The 18,865-nt window shown below is 37.6% G+C and overlaps 1 protein-coding gene across 12 annotated transcripts in view; it reads right to left on the reverse strand.

The window, feature by feature from the left end:
- The window catches only part of psd3l (pleckstrin and Sec7 domain containing 3, like), a 538,648-nt gene that overhangs the window by 41,937 nt on the left and 477,846 nt on the right, over nucleotides 1-18,865 (reverse strand). For all 12 annotated transcript variants that reach the window (XM_069925817.1, XM_069925820.1, XM_069925819.1 and 9 more), the window contains 2 exons: nucleotides 9,863-10,056; nucleotides 5,899-5,969 (listed from right to left, as the gene is read on the reverse strand). In XM_069925817.1, the coding sequence (XP_069781918.1) occupies nucleotides 5,899-5,969; nucleotides 9,863-10,056 (265 nt within the window). The remainder of the gene's footprint in view (nucleotides 1-5,898; nucleotides 5,970-9,862; nucleotides 10,057-18,865) is intronic.

Raw genomic sequence — 18,865 nt, forward strand, 5'->3', positions numbered from 1 at the left:
AGGCTTTTTCTGCGTCTAAAGCAACAGCCACTGTTGGCATCTTATTTCCTTGAACTGCATAAATTAAATTAATAAATTTACAGACATTATCAGCTGTTCATCTTTTCTTAATAAATCCAGTTTGATCTTGTTTAATATTTTTGATACACAGTCAGCCAATCTGTTTGCTAATAATTTTGCTAGTATCTTATAATCTGAATTAGAGATATTGGTCTACATGATGCTTGTGTTAGTGGATCCTTCCCCGTCTTTGATATTAATGTAATTATTGCTGTCTTACATGAATCTGGCAAGTTTTGTGTTTCTTCTATCTGGTTCATTAATTCCAGGAGAGGAGGAATTAATAACTCTCAATGTTTTATATAATTCTATTGGGAATCCATCCTCTCCAGGTGTTTTTTTTTATGTTCGGCAGCATTTTTAACATATCCTGTACTTCCTCTATTTCAAATGGTTTTATCAGCTTGTTTTGTTCCTCTTGCAAATTTGGCAGTTCAAACTCTTCTATTTTATCATCTTTCCCCTCGTTCTCAGTTTGGTATAATTGTTCATAAAATTCCTTAAAGTTCTCATTATTCTCCATTGGATTATACGTAATTTGTTTGTCCTTTTTCCTTGATGCCAATACAATTCTTTTAGCTTGTTCTGTTTTAAATTGCCAGGCTAATATTTTGTGTGTTTTTTCTCCTAGCTCATAATACTTTTGCTTTAATTTCATTATGTTCTTCTCCACCTTATACGTTTGTAATGTTTTTTTTTTTGTCCGCCAATTCTCTTCTTTTTGTTACATCGTCCCTTGTTGCTAGTTCTTTTTCTGTAATTACTATCTCCCTTTCCAACTGTTCTATTTCCTGATTGTAGTCCTTTTTTATCTTAGTTACATAACTTATTATCTGCCTTCTAATGAAGGATTTCATTGCATCCCATAATATAAATTTGTCTTTCACTATTTCTGTATTTATTTCAAAGTACATTTTAATTTGGCATTCAATAAATTCTCTAAATTCCTGTCTTTTAAGTAGCATGGAGTTTAACCTCCATCTATATGTTCTTGGTGGGATGTCCTTCAGTTCTATTGCTAATAACAGGGGTGAATGATCAGATAGTAATCTAGCTTTATATTCAGTTTTCCTAACTCTCCCTTAAATATGGGCCGACAACAAAAACATATCAATCCTTGATTATGTTTTATGCCTACTCAAATAATTTGAGTATTCCTTCTCCCTTGGGTGCTGCCTCCTCCATATATCCATAAGTTTCATTTCCTGCATTGATTTAACCATAAATTTGATCACTTTATTCTTTCTGCTAGTCTTTTGTCCAGTTTTATCCAACAGTGGAGCCAAATTAAGGTTAAAATCCCCTCCTATCAATATATTCCCCTACATATCTACAATTTTCAAAAAAATATCTTGCATAAACTTTTGATCCTCTTCATTAGGTGCATATATATTGATCAAATTCCAAAATTCTGAATATATCTGACACTTTATCATTACATACCTCCCTGCTGGATCTATTATTTCCTCCTCTATTTTGATTGGAACATTTTTATTAATTAATATAGCTACATCTCTAGCTTTTGAATTATATTTTGCTGCCGTTACGTGCCCTACCCAGTCTCTCCTTAATTTATTATGTTCCACTTCACTTAGATGCGTTTCCTGTACAAATGCTATGTCTATTTTTTCTTTTTTCAGGAAATTTAATAGCCTTTTTCATTTAATTTGGTAATGTATTCCTTCAATATTTATAGTCATATAGTTCAACATGGCCATCTCATGTCCTGTTTACACCTCATTTCCGCTTCCTCACCACCACAATCCACCTTTTCCCCATTTTCATTTCTCAGTTTGCCCTTTTTGAACTCAATGTATGACAACAGTTTTAAAACATAAAATACTTCAACAACTCCCATATCTAAAATTCCCTTAACCCAAAATGTCCCCCCCCCCACCTCTGAGTTTCCCCTTATCCCTTGCCGGGCAACCACAACTCCCCTCTCCTTTTGGATTGCAAACCCGCTCGCAAGCGTCAACTGATTTTGCAGTGACGGTTATTCTCTCCCACCCAACCCCTTCCAGAAAAGACTTTTATCTTCACATATAACAAAGCTCACCCTCTTTCCCCCCCTTACTTCTTTTCTTCTCTTTTCTTTCCCTTCTTTAGTTCTTATACATTATTTTTACATCTTTATATCTATTTTATCATCATTTTTCATTCTTGTTACATCTCTTCATCTCTCCTTCTGTTCTGCAGGCGTTCTGCAAATTCTCGTGCTTCCTCTGGATCTGAGAACAGTCTGCTTGGCTCACCCGGGATGAATACTTTAAGCACAGCTGGATATCTTAATATAAATTTATAACCTTTTTTCCATAGGATCAATTTTGCTGTATTAACTCCTTCCTCTTCTTTAAGAGTTCAAAACTTATGTCTGGGTAAAAAAAATATTTTTTGATCCTTGTATTCCAATGGTTTTTTGTCTTCTCTAATTTTATTCCTTGCCCTCTCCAGTATATTATCTCTTGTCATGTATCTCAGAAATGTTACTAAAACAGATCTTTGTTTTTGCTGTGGTTTTGGAGCTAATATTCTGTGTGCCCTTTCTATTTCCATTCTTTCCTGTATTTCTGGCATTCCCAGGACCTTCAGGATCCATTCTTTTATAAATTCCTTCATGTTTGTGCCTTCTTCATCTTCCTTTAGGCCCACTATCTTTATGTTGTTTCGCCTACTATAGTTTTCCATTATATCCATCTTCTGAGCTAACAACTCCTGTGACTCTTTAACTTTTTTGACACTTTCTTCCAATTTTCTTCTTAAGTAATTCACTTCCATTTCTCCAGCCGTTTCTCGTTCTTCCACATTTTCTAATCTTTTCCCTATTTCTATCATGACCAGGTCTTTTCTACTCACTTTTTCTTCTTACTTTTCATTTCACTAAATTCTAATGTCAACCATTCTTTTAATACTCTCATTTGTTCTTGAAATATTTTTATCTATATACTGTCCATCTATTTTACCTTCTATTCCTCTGTGCAGAGCTTGGTCTTCTTCTTCTTCTTTTTCTGTGTCTGCTCCTGTGTTTGTATCTTCTACTTCTCTTCCTTGTATCTGTGTCTCTTCTAACTTTCCTGTGGAGTTGCTTGCCTCACTTTGCTGGGCTCCTTCTTGCTTGGGTTCTTGCTGTTGGTCCTCTTCTTCTGGGCTAGTCATCTGTTGGGCCTCCTGTTGCTGTTCTTCTTTCCTATCACTCCCTTTCCTGTTGCTTTCCTCTTCTTCCAGCTGAGAGGCCTGGTGTCAGGCATCCCTCAGCTGGTCGCACTGTGTTTGCTCGCTCCTCAGCTGGGCCCCCCTCTCATCGGTGTTCTCTTTTTCCTTAGTGAACGCAATGCGCATGCTCGACTCCTCACGCATGCGCAGTTGTACGCTTTTGTTTGGCTCAGAGAGCCATTTTTGTAGTCCAGCGGTCGGGAGGTCACGACTCTGCGGGGTCGTCACTAACCTTGGGGAACGGGCTCTCTTCTCCATGACGGTTCCCTGTTCATGCAGGTAAGGCCTTCTCCTTTCTCTTCTGGCATCTTTTCTTCTTTTTTTCCCGTTGTTTTTACTTTTTCCTTCTTGGGTGCCATTTTCTTTCTTTTCTCCACAACTTTATCTTTATTTGTAATGTTTTGTGTTTCTTGAACTTTGTATTTCCTTCTTTTCTGGAGAGGGCTGGTATTCCCCTACCAGCCACTACTCCATAACGTAACTCCTCAATGGTGAAGGATTCTTGAGGGAATGAATGGCCTTCTATTCCTACTTGAGCTTTTAATTCCTCCAGAAGAATTTCTTTGCAATCCACTCTTCTCAAATGCTTCATTATCTTAAACATGTCAATTAGATCACTCCTCAATCATTCAAAGTGCTTGGACAAAAAAATCATTCTGAACTTCTTAATTTAAAGTTTACCAGTGACCACCTGGTGAATGCCAATACAGTGTCTTCACTAGGGAACTTCAACGTTGTCCTGCATAAGGCATAAGTGAAAAGATATCCTCTTATATCCAAGACACCATATCTTATTTAGCTACTGAAATATGGATTTAGACCCTTATAACATGAAAGCAAGATAAAAATTCAAGAACATCACATTTCTGGTTGCAGTGGGGTCCACAACATTCAGATACACCGAAGAGGTCTTGGCTCAAATTCCATCAATTACTCCTGAATTTTCAATAAGAATCAGGAGAACTTTTTTTGCTGCTCATTGGCACACAAAGAGAGCCTTGGTACTGCATTCAGTCAACAAGTGGAAATCCCTGCCCATACATCACTTGAATAAATGTGGCATTGGATGTACTTGATCTCAAAGACAGTTTCTTCTTATTGAAAGACTTGGACAATGGCATGAACCGTAATTTCTGAAAGCTTAAAACTATGTATTATTGGGTTAATAATTTACTGATTCTGTTAGAAATAAAGTGGATAGAAGTTAAGAAATTTAAATTTAGACATACATAGAGCATGGTAACAGGCCCTCTGGCCCATGAGCCCATGCCACCCAAATAATCCAATTAACCTGCAACTCCCATACATTTTGGACGGGTGGGAGGAAACTGGAACATCTGAAGGAAACCCATACAGAGATGGGGAGAATGTGAGAAAGTACAAACTCCTTCCAGACAATGCCGGATTCAAACCAAGGTCATTGGCACTGTACCAATGTTGTGCTAACTGCTACATTAACCATGCCACCCATGTAATGGATTCAGGGATTCCCTGGCAAATGTGTGTCAAGGGCAGGATGTGATTGAAAAAAAAATATCAAGGAAGGACAATACAAAGACAAACAAAAGTGGTGAAGAAAATGCATGTCCGACTATCAAAGCTGAAAAGTGTAAGGACCATTCTCACTCTTTGCGTTTATTCCCAACCCAGAAGGGTCCAAAATGCTACTTCACAGCTCTGTTGAGGGCAGCATAGCATGACTAAGAATAGCATATGCCCTGAAAGTGAACATTTGATGAATTTCAACCCAAAAATAAAATGCAAAACATTTCCAGGATATGGGAACTGCCAATTCATCAAAAACAGGCTCCTCCCATTGCCTCTCAACTAATTTAAATTGGCTGTTTCTAAAAGTAATCAACAAATGTGCTGCTTGCAGCAATAATTACTCTTTGTCAACAGGCCATTACTTTCCAGTAGAGAAGTGCCATTGTCAAGTAGTTCCTACAGCTGAAAAATTGCTTCCATTAATCACTGATTTAAAATGACTTCAACCTCTGTTTAAAATGAGTTCAAACCATATGTTGAAGACTATTCACACAATCTGCAAAGAAAGATAAAGATCCTATGCTTTCTCTTTCCCATTAGAAGACAAATTGAGGCATATTCAGAAATCTGGCTTCACGAATCTGGATACTTAGTGCCAAAACAGACCATTCTGCCCAGCTAGTCCACCTGAGAACTTATGCTCTGCACATAAATCTATTTGTATAATTCTCTAGTCTTTTTCCTGTCTCGCCTCCTTTCAATGTATCTAAACCTCACCAAACTTTGGTTAGGGAAAGTTTCTTCTGAATTTCCTGCCGGATTTCTTGATGAAACAGTCTCATTTTCTTCATGTCCAAACTAATATGAATTACAAAGCAAGGAGGAAAAGGAGGTGATATCATCAGGAACAAAAGTGGTAATGGAGTCATTGATAAATTGACTGAACCAGCCTTTATTGTTTTTTGTACACTATGTGGCTCTGAGAACAGTTTTACTGCCGTTTACTTGTGTTGCTTTTTTGTTCCTTTACTGGAGCATATCCAAAGGGACACAGACAAACCAGGATTTACAGCACATTTGTTGCAAAGCCATGGATTTATTGGATGGCCTAACTGGATCAAAAGAGGATGCATTTACCTTCTGTAAGTAAAGAATCATGCCTTTGAGCACAGCGTAAAATGTCTTCCAACCTCTTTTTCCCCTTGGAGCTGCAATGAGGTAAAACAAACACAGGTAGGAATCAGACAGAGGATTGAGTGTCAGAGTCTATACCAGTGCCATTGATTTAGCCTTGGCAAGATGAACATAATGTGGTCATGTAAGTGGCAGTCCTTTCAGGAATAGTTCTAGAATGTTTGTGAACAAACAGATAAAATGCCTCCTTTATTATGGAGTATATATCATAAGTTCAAAACAAAAGCTAACAGCTGAATGGCTATCAGTTGGTTTTGAACCAGATTTCCAAGGAAAATGCAGTTGGAAACAGTTATTGACCAAATCTAGAATTAAGACATCAAATATGATCTCAAAATTATTCCATGTCTTCCAATTTGTACCAATTTATAAAAAATATACTTTTAGCTGCTCCATTTTCCCAGCTCCAGCTATTTAAAGGAGAATTGATTATATTGGATAAAGACAGCAAAACAGGTGGGCATAACTAGTGGTTATTTACTTGTGTACACTGAGGTGGAAGCCTAAATTAGAGGTGTAAATTGTAGAAACAAATATGCATGGACTAGTTTTCAGTACGAGTCTGACCTCAATCATAGTGTTTATGATACCCCCAATCTACACAGCACCATACATCCTGCTAAAAATTTCCAAATCACGGTCAAAGATAGCATCACACAAATTCATTGTGTTGCAATGCCCCAGTAGCAGACCCTCCAAACAAATGGTTTTGTGCTTCACTGTACTGGCAAACCACAATCGCCATGTTTCAAATGTGCACAGTTTTGTTCCATAGGCAACTGGCAGCATTCCAGATTTATTGGAGCCTAACTTGTAAGCTGGACTCTCAGTATGAAATTCAGGATATAAGCAGATAGCCAAAAATGCATTCAGTGAAATTACATGGTGCCCATTCAGCTGAGAGTGGATTTGCTCTAATAATGTTAATGCAGAAAAAAAATCGATTTCTAAAGAAAATGAGTTGTTGGTAGTAGATTGCTCAGTGGCTACCTTTGGCAAAGATACCGAGTATTAACTCAAAGCATTAACCATAAGGATTCCGTAACTGCAAGGATGGACAATCAGCACTGGGTGCTAAGAAAAGTTGGCTCTCAGAAAAGTTGGCCTGGAATTTTAAAGCATAGCTTGATATTAACTGCAATAAAAACTGGAAATTCTCAAAGTGTCAAGCAGCTTATGTGGAAAAGGAAAAATTTTATGCTGATCATCAAAACTTAGAAATTTGAGACAAAACAGGTTTTAAGAAGTACTAAAGGTAGCATTCACAGAGAAAGAAAAATTGAGAAAACATGTAATCTTAAAATGTAGTCCTGCTGCAAGGTCTTGATCTAAAACATCAACTATCTCTTGGCCTCCACAGATGCTGCTGTCTGCAGTTTGTTCTTTTCTTTCCCACTCTAAACTGTAGCATCTGCAGTCTCCTGTACCTTCATCTTAACATTTGTTTTACCTTGCTCCCGAATTAATCCAGTAATGTTAACTGTGTTGCTCTCTCCACAGATGTTGTCTGACTTGCTGATCATTTCTGGAATTTTCTACTTCGACTTCAGAAGTTCAGGTCATGACATTGACGTTGATGAACTGTCAACTGTTAAAGGTCTATTTATGAAGCAGAAGGATTGTGGAGGGGAGTGTTGGGTTCCAAACATTTAAAGGTAAAGGAGGAAAACAGCATCAAAAGATAATTGCCCATTGCAAGATTATGTCCTTGAAATTTGGGCTAAACTATATCCCTTGACTTTTTTTATTATTTCAAAATTAAACAACCCGTGGAAAAATAACTAAAAATAATTTTAAAGGAAACTTCAAAGAAATTGCAGGAGCAGAAGTTATGTAGAATCAACATCCTTCTTGCAGATGAATTTTATTTTTAAAGATATGTCTTTAAGATACTGGCTTTGGAGACGGTCCAGAGGAGGTTTACTAGGTTGATCCCTGCGATGAAGGGGTTGACTTATGATGAAAGATTAAATCATCTAGGATTGTATTCGCTCGAGTTCAGAAGAATGAGAGAAGATCTTATAGAAACATATAGGATTATGAAGGGTATGGATAGGATAGATGTAGGAAGGTTTTTTGAGCTGGCCAGGGAAACTAAAACGTGAGGACACAGTCTCAAGATTCAGGGGAGTAGATTTAGGACAGAGATGAGGAAAAATAGTTTTTCCCAGAGAGTAGTGAATGTTTGGAATTCTCTAACCAGGGAAGTGGTTGAGGCTGCCTCATTAAACATAATTAAAATTCGGTTAGATACATTTTTTCATGATAGAGGAATTAGGGGATATGGGGAGAAGGCAGGTAGGTGGAGTTAGGTCATAAATTAGATCAGCCATGATCGTATTGAATGGCGGAGCAGGCTCGATGGGCCATTTTTGGCCTACTCCTGCTCCTATTTCCTATGTTCCAAAATCTCAACAATTTACAGTCATGTACCAATTTCTAAATTGAGGATTATTATCAGTGAGTATATTGTGGTGCATTTATTGCTAGAAGTGATTATACTTCATAGTGCAAGTTAGCAGATCTTGAGTAGAAGTACACAAATTCAAGTCTCTGTGGAATTATATTGCTGTTGGAGACAGATCCTTCAAAATCGTTTTTTATTAGATTCCGCATCAATGGCCAAAAATAATAAGGCAGCGGAAAACTTCATAATGACAATTTATGCTTCAGCAAAAAATTTTCTTGGTAATATTTCTTCCTAAAATCAAACCTCAGCCTCTCTGTATACCAAGACTTGTACAGCATGGCAACAGGCCCTTCAGCCCTACTCATGCATGCCAGCCATACTGTCTACTAGTTCTGTTTGCCTGTGTTAGTCTAATGAAGAATGAATGAATAGTATTTGTGTCCATTTTGTTCAACAGCAGGCATGGACCATCATTATGGCATCAAGGCAGACAATTAATTCTTAATGCACTGTATTAAAGTCACTTTATATTGTACAAGTGATGTTGTTTGAAAGCAATTTATCAGTGTACTATTTTCAAATTGTTCTTCCTTTTGGTTAGATATTCTAATAAGAAGGAACGTTTGAAGAAAGCATATTTGCAAAGAATTAGCAGCCACTCTGGGTTTGGGTTTGGTAAACACTCAAAACACAAGTAAAGTAAATAGCCAAGGAATCAGAGGGAAAATTGGACTAATTTCGTTGTTTTAGACCCAGCATTTTGACAGATGTAGATGTCAAAGAAATTGATATGTTTGGGAAAGTAAATTTACAGGGCCATGGGGTGGGAGGAATCCATAATTTCAATTTGTAAAGTTCTGGGCCCATTCTTAGAATTTTATTATAATTGAAAGAATTAAGAATTATCATGTGGTCTGGAGATTCATTGTCCATTGGCTGGGGAGTCACCATTTGATCCACGTTTTCGTTTTTATTTATTATATAAGGTAACTTTGATTAGAGGGAGGGGATAGATTTGATGTAATTTTTAGAAGTTTTTCCTTTTTTCCTCCCACTTTTAAAAAAAATTTGGTAAACGGGTTTAACATGGTTTTACAGATCAATTCAAATTATTGTTTCATATTTATTAAGGAATTCTCGACTTAATTTCATCTTTTTTGTGTGCTTACATATATATATATATATATATATATAAATGATTTAGTATACACTTTATTTTCTAAAAGTATGTAAGCTTATATGTTAAACTGAATAAAAAATATTTTAAAAAGGAAGTAATTGCATGGGCTGAATGGACATTTTTATATAATTGTATGATCTGTTAATTTTATAGCTTGCAGAAATGATTGCTCTCAGGAAACCATAAATTAATCCTACCAGAGCTTTTAAATTCGCAAGGACATTATGTTGCTTAATCTTCTTGCTGTGAGGAAACAAATCAACTTAGATCAATAATGCAGCTTAAAAAGAAACATTGAAAGAGCAGTGGTAACTTGCTTTTCTTTCCGTCCATATCTGCATGAATCTTTCGGGAGAGGAAGCCAGCTTTGTATGTTTTAGCATTGGGATCCTGTGGAATGTCAAGGAACGGATTAGTACTGGAGCCAATACGATTGCTGGTCTTGGATCCAGCATTGTCTGTCTTGTCATTAGCAAGTTCCGAGAGAGACTTCCTCAACTCTTCTTCATTTCTGGAAGACAGAAGAGGTAGAGAAAGAAAAAGCATTTATCAATGGAATTGCACCATGTTCTTCAAAATCCTCCAGTGTGCCAAATTAAAGATTGAAATTGTAGATTCCAGGTCTGAGGGAAATGGTCATTTCAAATATTCTTTGAAGAAACAAAGCAACTCGGTATATGAATGTGCTCACCAGATGTTAAAACCAAAACACAACGAATGCTGAGCAACTAAAATAAAAACAGACAATACTGGGAGTGCACAGCATGTCATATGACATGTGCGGAACAAGATATAGAGCGGTAGCTCCGTTCCTCTCTCTCCACGGATGCTGCCTAATATGCTGGGTATTTCATGTTTTCTGTTGTATCGGACTCACTGCAGATGCTGGAATGAGGAGTGAAAAAAAAATCTGCTGGAGGAACTCAGCGGGTCGAGCAGCATCAGTGGGTGAAGCATCAGAGTGAGTTTTGGTGAAACATTGACCATTCTTTCACCCCCCCCCACCCCTCCATTCACTGATGCTGCTCAATCCACCAAGTTTCTCCAGTAGATTGTACTTTTTGCAAAGCAATCAGACAGATTTTATTACTGAAGCAAAATCATTGTCAAATAGCATAGCCTCCAAAGTCAAATGCTGATGTTCTAATTAGTTACTTGGGAAGAAATCGAGATTTTCAAACCATCAATAGGAACCTAAAATTATCAAGTGGTATATTAAAGTTCAATTACTATAAAAAAATGTGATTGACATAAAACATAGCAGCACAGTACAAGCCCTTTGGCCTAGTGTTGTACCAACTTAATAACCTATATTCTAACACCTGCCTAGAATTTCCCTCCATTTTTCTCAATTCCATGTACCTATCTAATAGTTTCTCAATAAATACTACTGTACCCATCTCCACCATCATTACTGGCAGTGCATTCCATGTGCCTGCCACTTCCTGAGTGGAAAAATATACCTCTTACATCTTCCTCTGTACTTACTCTCAAGGAAAAATATACCTCTTCCATCCTCCTCTGTACTTACTCTCAAGGAAAAATATGCCTCTTCCATCCTCCTCTGTACTTACTCTCAAGGAAAAATATACCTCTTCCATCCTCCTCTGTACTTACTCTCAAGGAAAAATATGCCTCTTCCATCCTCCTCTGTACTTACTCTCAAAGAAAAATATGCCTCTACCATCCTCCTCTGTTCTTACTCTCAAGGAAAAATATACCTCTTCCATCCTCCTCTGTACTTACTCTCAAGGAAAAATATGCCTCTTCCATCCTCCTCTGTACTTACTCTCAAGGAAAAATATACCTCTTCCATCCTCCTCTGTATTTACTCTCAAGGAAAAATATACCTCTTCCATCCTCCTCTGTACTTACTTTCAAGAAAAAAAAATACCTCTTCCATCCTCCTCTGTACTTACTCTCAAGGAAAAATATACCTCTTCCATCCTCCTCTGTACTTACTTTCAAGGAAAAATATACCTCTTCCATCCTCCTCTGTACTTACTTTCAAGGAAAAATATACCTCTTCCTTCCTCCTCTGTACTTACTCTCAAGGAAAAATATACCTCTTCCATCCTCCTCTGTACTTACTTTCAAGGAAAAATATACCTCTTCCATCCTCCTCTGTACTTACTTTCAAGGAAAAATATACCTCTTCCATCCTCCTCTGTACTTACTCTCAAGGAAAAATATACCTCTTCCATCCTCCTCTGTACTTACTTTCAAGGAAAAATATACCTCTTCCATCCTCCTCTGTACTTACTTTCAAGGAAAAATATACCTCTTCCATCCTCCTCTGTACTTACTCTCAAGGAAAAATATACCTCTTACATCTTCCTTTGTACTTACTCTCAAGGAAAAATATACCTCTTCCATCCTCCTCTGTACTTACTTTCAAGGAAAAATATGCCTCTTCCATCCTCCTCTGTACTTACTCTCAAGGAAAAATATACCTCTTCCATCCTCCTCTGTACTTACTCTCAAGGAAAAATATACCTCTTCCATCCTCCTCTGTACTTACTCTCAAGGAAAAATATACCTCTTCCATCCTCCTCTGTACTTACTCTCAAGGAAAAATATACCTCTTCCATCCTCCTCTGTACTTACTCTCAAGGAAAAATATACCTCTTCCATCCTCCTCTGTACTTACTCTCAAGGAAAAATATACCTCTTCCATCCTCCTCTGTACTTACTCTCAAGGAAAAATATACTTCTTCCATCCTCCTCTGTACTTACTCTCAAGGAAAAATATACTTCTTCCATCCTCCTCTGTACTTACTCTCAAGGAAAAATATACCTCTTCCATCCTCCTCTGTACTTACTTTAAAGGAAAAATATACCTCTTCCATCCTCCTCTGTACTTACTTTCAAGGAAAAATATACCTCTTCCATCCTCCTCTGTACTTACTCTCAAGGAAAAATATACCTCTTCCATCCTCCTCTGTACTTACTCTCAAGGAAAAATATACCTCTTCCATCCTCCTCTGTACTTACTCTCAAGGAAAAATATACTTCTTCCATCCTCCTCTGTACTTACTCTCAAGGAAAAATATACCTCTTCCATCCTCCTCTGTACTTACTTTAAAGGAAAAATATACCTCTTCCATCCTCCTCTGTACTTACTTTCAAGGAAAAATATACTTCTTCCATCATCCTCTGTACTTACTCTCAAGGAAAAATATACCTCTTCCATCCTCCTCTGTACTTACTTTAAAGGAAAAATATACCTCTTCCATCCTCCTCTGTACTTACTTTCAAGGAAAAATATACCTCTTCCATCCTCCTCTGTACTTACTTTCAAGGAAAAACATACCTCTTCCATCCTCCTCTGTACTTACTCTCAAGGAAAAATATACCTCTTCCATCCTCCTCTGTACTTACTTTCAAGGAAAAATATACCTCTTCCATCCTCCTCTGTACTTACTTTCAAGGAAAAATATACCTCTTCCATCCTCCTCTGTACTTACTCTCAAGGAAAAATATACCTCTTCCATCCTCCTCTGTACTTACTCTCAAGGAAAAATATACTTCTTCCATCCTCCTCTGTACTTACTCTCAAGGAAAAATATACTTCTTCCATCCTCCTCTGTACTTACTCTCAAGGAAAAATATACCTCTTACATCCTCCTCTGTACTTACTCTCAAGGAAAAATATACTTCTTCCATCCTCCTCTGTACTTACTCTCAAGGAAAAATATACCTCTTCCATCCTCCTCTGTACTTACTCTCAAGGAAAAATATGCGTCTTCCATCCTCCTCTGTACTTACTTTCAAGGAAAAATATACCTCTTCCATCCTCCTCTGTACTTACTTTCAAGGAAAAATATACCTCTTACATCTTCCTTTGTACTTACTCTCAAGGAAAAATATACCTCTTCCATCCTCCTCTGTACTTACTCTCAAGGAAAAATATACCTCTTCCATCCTCCTCTGTACTTACTCTCAAGGAAAAATATACCTCTTCCATCCTCCTCTGTACTTACTCTCAAGGAAAAATATACCTCTTCCATCCTCCTCTGTACTTACTCTCAAGGAAAAATATGCCTCTTCCATCCTCCTCTGTACTTACATTCAAGGAAAAATATACCTCTTCCATCCTCCTCTGTACTTACTCTCAAGGAAAAATATGCCTCTTCCATCCTCCTCTGTACTTACTTTCAAGGAAAAATATACCTCTTCCATCCTCCTCTGTACTTACTTTCAAGGAAAAATATGCCTCTTCCATCCTCCTCTGTACTTACTCTCAAGGAAAAATATACCTCTTCCATCCTCCTCTGTACTTACTCCCAAGGAAAAATATACCTCTTCCATCCTCCTCTGTACTTACTTTCAAGGAAAAATATACCTCTTCCATCCTCCTCTGTACTTACTCTCAAGGAAAAATATACCTCTTCCATCCTCCTCTGTACTTACTCTCAAGGAAAAATATACCTCTTCCATCCTCCTCTGTACTTACTCTCAAGGAAAAATATACCTCTTCCATCCTCCTCTGTACTTACTCTCAAGGAAAAATACACCTCTTACATCCTCCTCTGTACTTACTCTCAAGGAAAAATATACCTCTTACATCCTCCTCTGTACTTACTTTCAAGGAAAAATATACCTCTTCCATCCTCCTCTGTACTTACTTTCAAGGAAAAATATACCTCTTCCATCCTCCTCTGTACTTACTCTCAAGGAAAAATATACCTCTAACATCTTCCTTTGTACTTACTCTCAAGGAAAAATATGCCTCTTCCATCCTCCTCTGTACTTACTTTAAAGGAAAAATATACCTCTTCCATCCTCCTCTGTACTCACTTTCAAGGAAAAATATACCTCTTACATCTTCCTTTGTACTTACTCTCAAGGAAAAATATACCTCTTCCATCCTCCTCTGTACTTACTCTCAAGGAAAAATATGCCTCTTCCATCCTCCTCTGTATTTACTCTCAAGGAAAAATATACCTCTTCCATCCTCCTCTGTACTTACTCTCAAGGAAAAATATACCTCTTCCATCCTCCTCTGTACTTACTCTCAAGGAAAAATATACCTCTTCCATCCTCCTCTGTACTTACTCTCAAGGAAAAATATACCTCTTCCATCCTCCTCTGTACTTACTCTCAAGGAAAAATATACCTCTTCCATCCTCCTCTGTACTTACTCTCAAGGAAAAATACACCTCTTACATCCTCCTCTGTACTTACTCTCAAGGAAAAATATACCTCTTACATCCTCCTCTGTACTTACTTTCAAGGAAAAATATACCTCTTCCATCCTCCTCTGTACTTACATTCAAGGAAAAATATACCTCTTCCATCCTCCTCTGTACTTACTCTCAAGGAAAAATATACCTCTTCCATCCTCCTCTGTACTTACTTTCAAGGAAAAATATACCTCTTCCATCCTCCTTTGTACTTACTCTCAAGGAAAAATATACCTCTTCCATCCTCCTCTGTACTTACTCTCAAGGAAAAATATACCTCTTCCATCCTCCTCTGTACTTACTTTCAAGGAAAAATATACCTCTTCCATCCTCCTCTGTACTTACTGTCAAGGAAAAATATACCTCTTCCATCCTCCTCTGTACTTACTCTCAAGGAAAAATATACCTCTTCCATCCTCCTCTGTACTTACTCTCAAGGAAAAATATACCTCTTCCATCCTCCTCTGTACTTACTTTCAAGGAAAAATATACCTCTTCCATCCTCCTCTGTACTTACTCTCAAGGAAAAATATACCTCTTCCATCCTCCTCTGTACTTACTCTCAAGGAAAAATATACCTCTTCCATCCTCCTCTGTACTTACTTTCAAGGAAAAATATACCTCTTCCATCCTCCTCTGTACTTACTCTCAAGGAAAAATATACCTCTTCCATCCTCCTCTGTACTTACTTTCAAGGAAAAATATACCTCTTCCATCCTCCTCTGTACTTACTCTCAAGGAAAAATATACCTCTTCCATCCTCCTCTGTACTTACTCTCAAGGAAAAATATACCTCTTCCATCCTCCTCTGTACTTACTCTCAAGGAAAAATATACCTCTTCCATCCTCCTCTGTACTTACTCTCAAGGAAAAATACACCTCTTACATCCTCCTCTGTACTTACTCTCAAGGAAAAATATACCTCTTCCATCCTCCTCTGTACTTACTTTCAAGGAAAAATATACCTCTTCCATCCTCCTCTGTACTTACTTTCAAGGAAAAATATACCTCTTCCATCCTCCTCTGTACTTACTCTCAAGGAAAAATATACCTCTTCTATCCTCCTCTGTACTTACTCTCAAGGAAAAATATACCTCTTCCATCCTCCTCTGTACTTACTCTCAAGGAAAAATATGCCTCTTCCATCCTACTCTGTACTTACTTTAAAGGAAAAATATACCTCTTCCATCCTCCTCTGTACTTACTTTCAAGGAAAAATATACCTCTTACATCTTCCTTTGTACTTACTCTCAAGGAAAAATATACCTCTTCCATCCTCCTCTGTACTTACTCTCAAGGAAAAATATGCCTCTTCCATCCTCCTCTGTATTTACTCTCAAGGAAAAATATACCTCTTCCATCCTCCTCTGTACTTACTTTCAAAGAAAAATATACCTCTTCCATCCTCCTCTGTACTTACTCTCAAGGAAAAATATACCTCTTCCATCCTCCTCTGTACTTACTCTCAAGGAAAAATATACCTCTTCCATCCTCCTCTGTACTTACTTTCAAAGAAAAATATACCTCTTCCATCCTCCTCTGTACTTACTCTCAAGGAAAAATATACCTCTTCCATCCTCCTCTGTACTTACTCTCAAGGAAAAATATACCTCTTCCATCCTCCTCTGTACTTACTCTCAAGGAAAAATATACCTCTTCCATCCTCCTCTGTACTTACTCTCAAGGAAAAATACACCTCTTACATCCTCCTCTGTACTTACTCTCAAGGAAAAATATACCTCTTACATCCTCCTCTGTACTTACTTTCAAGGAAAAATATACCTCTTCCATCCTCCTCTGTACTTACTTTCAAGGAAAAATATACCTCTTCCATCCTCCTCTGTACTTACTCTCAAGGAAAAATATACCTCTTCCATCCTCCTCTGTACTTACTCTCAAGGAAAAATATACCTCTTCCATCCTCCTCTGTACTTACTCTCAAGGAAAAATATACCTCTTCCATCCTCCTCTGTACTTACTTTCAAGGAAAAATATACCTCTTCCATCCTCCTCTGTACTTACTTTCAAGGAAAAATATACCTCTTCCATCCTCCTCTGTACTTACTCTCAAGGAAAAATATACCTCTTCCATCCTCCTCTGTACTTACTTTCAAAGAAAAATATACCTCTTCCATCCTCCTCTGTACTTACTCTCAAGGAAAAATATACCTCTTCCATCCTCCTCTGTACTTACTCTCAAGGAAAAATATACCTCTTCCATCCTCCTCTGTACTTACTTTCAAAGAAAAATATACCTCTTCCATCCTCCTCTGTACTTACTCTCAAGGAAAAATATACCTCTTCCATCCTCCTCTGTACTTACTCTCAAGGAAAAATATACCTCTTACATCCTCCTCTGTACTTACTCTCAAGGAAAAATATACCTCTTCCATCCTCCTCTGTACTTACTCTCAAGGAAAAATACACCTCTTACATCCTCCTCTGTACTTACTCTCAAGGAAAAATATACCTCTTACATCCTCCTCTGTACTTACTTTCAAGGAAAAATATACCTCTTCCATCCTCCTCTGTACTTACTTTCAAGGAAAAATATACCTCTTCCATCCTCCTCTGTACTTACTCTCAAGGAAAAATATACCTCTTCCATCCTCCTCTGTACTTACTTTCAAGGAAAAATATACCTCTTCCATCCTCCTTTGTACTTACTCTCAAGGAAAAATATACCTCTTCCATCCTCCTCTGTACTTACTCTCAAGGAAAAATATACCTCTTCCATCCTCCTCTGTACTTACTTTCAAGGAAAAATATACCTCTTCCATCCTCCTCTGTACTTACTTTCAAGGAAAAATATACCTCTTCCATCCTCCTCTGTACTTACTCTCAAGGAAAAATATACCTCTTCCATCCTCCTCTGTACATACTCTCAAGGAAAAATATACCTCTTCCATCCTCCTCTGTACTTACTTTCAAGGAAAAATATACCTCTTCCATCCTCCTCTGTACTTACTCTCAAGGAAAAATATACCTCTTCCATCCTCCTCTGTACTTACTCTCAAGGAAAAATATACCTCTTCCATCCTCCTCTGTACTTACTTTCAAGGAAAAATATACCTCTTCCATCCTCCTCTGTACTTACTTTCAAGGAAAAATATACCTCTTCCATCCTCCTCTGTACTTACTCTCAAGGAAAAATATACCTCTTCCATCCTCCTCTGTACTTACTCTCAAGGAAAAATATACCTCTTCCATCCTCCTCTGTACTTACTTTCAAGGAAAAATATACCTCTTCCATCCTCCTCTGTACTTACTTTCAAGGAAAAATATACCTCTTCCATCCTCCTCTGTACTTACTCTCAAGGAAATATATACCTCTTCCATCCTCCTCTGTACTTACTCTCAAGGAAAAATATACCTCTTCCATCCTCCTCTGTACTTACTCTCAAGGAAAAATATACCTCTTCCATCCTCCTCTGTACTTACTCTCAAGTAAAAATATACCTCTTCCATCCTCCTCTGTACTTACTTTCAAGGAAAAATATACCTCTTCCATCCTCCTCTGTACTTACTTTCAAGGAAAAATATACCTCTTCCATCCTCCTCTGTACTTACTCTCAAGGAAAAATATACCTCTTCCATCCTCCTCTGTACTTACTTTCAAGGAAAAATATACCTCTTCCATCCTCCTCTGTACTTACTCTCAAGGAAAAATATACCTCTTCCATCCTCCTCTGTACTTACTCTCAAGGAAAAATATACCTCTTCCATCCTCCTCTGTACTTACTTTCAAGGAAAAATATACCTCTTCCATCCTCCTCTGTACTTACTTTAAAGGAAAAATATACCTCTTCCATCCTCCTCTGTACTTACTCTCAAGGAAAAATATACCTCTTCCATCCTCCTCTGTACTTACTCTCAAGGAAAAATATACCTCTTCCATCCTCCTCTGTACTTACTCTCAAGGAAAAATATGCCTCTTCCATCCTCCTCTGTACTTACTTTCAAGGAAAAATATACCTCTTCCATCCTCCTCTGTACTTACTTTCAAGGAAAAATATACCTCTTCCATCCTCCTCTGTACTTACTCTCAAGGAAAAATATACCTCTTCCATCCTCCTCTGTACTTACTCTCAAGGAAAAATATACCTCTTCCATTCTCCTCTGTACTTACTCTCA

The sequence above is a fragment of the Narcine bancroftii genome, chromosome 3 (assembly GCF_036971445.1).
Source record: "Narcine bancroftii isolate sNarBan1 chromosome 3, sNarBan1.hap1, whole genome shotgun sequence".
NCBI lineage: Eukaryota > Metazoa > Chordata > Chondrichthyes > Torpediniformes > Narcinidae > Narcine > Narcine bancroftii.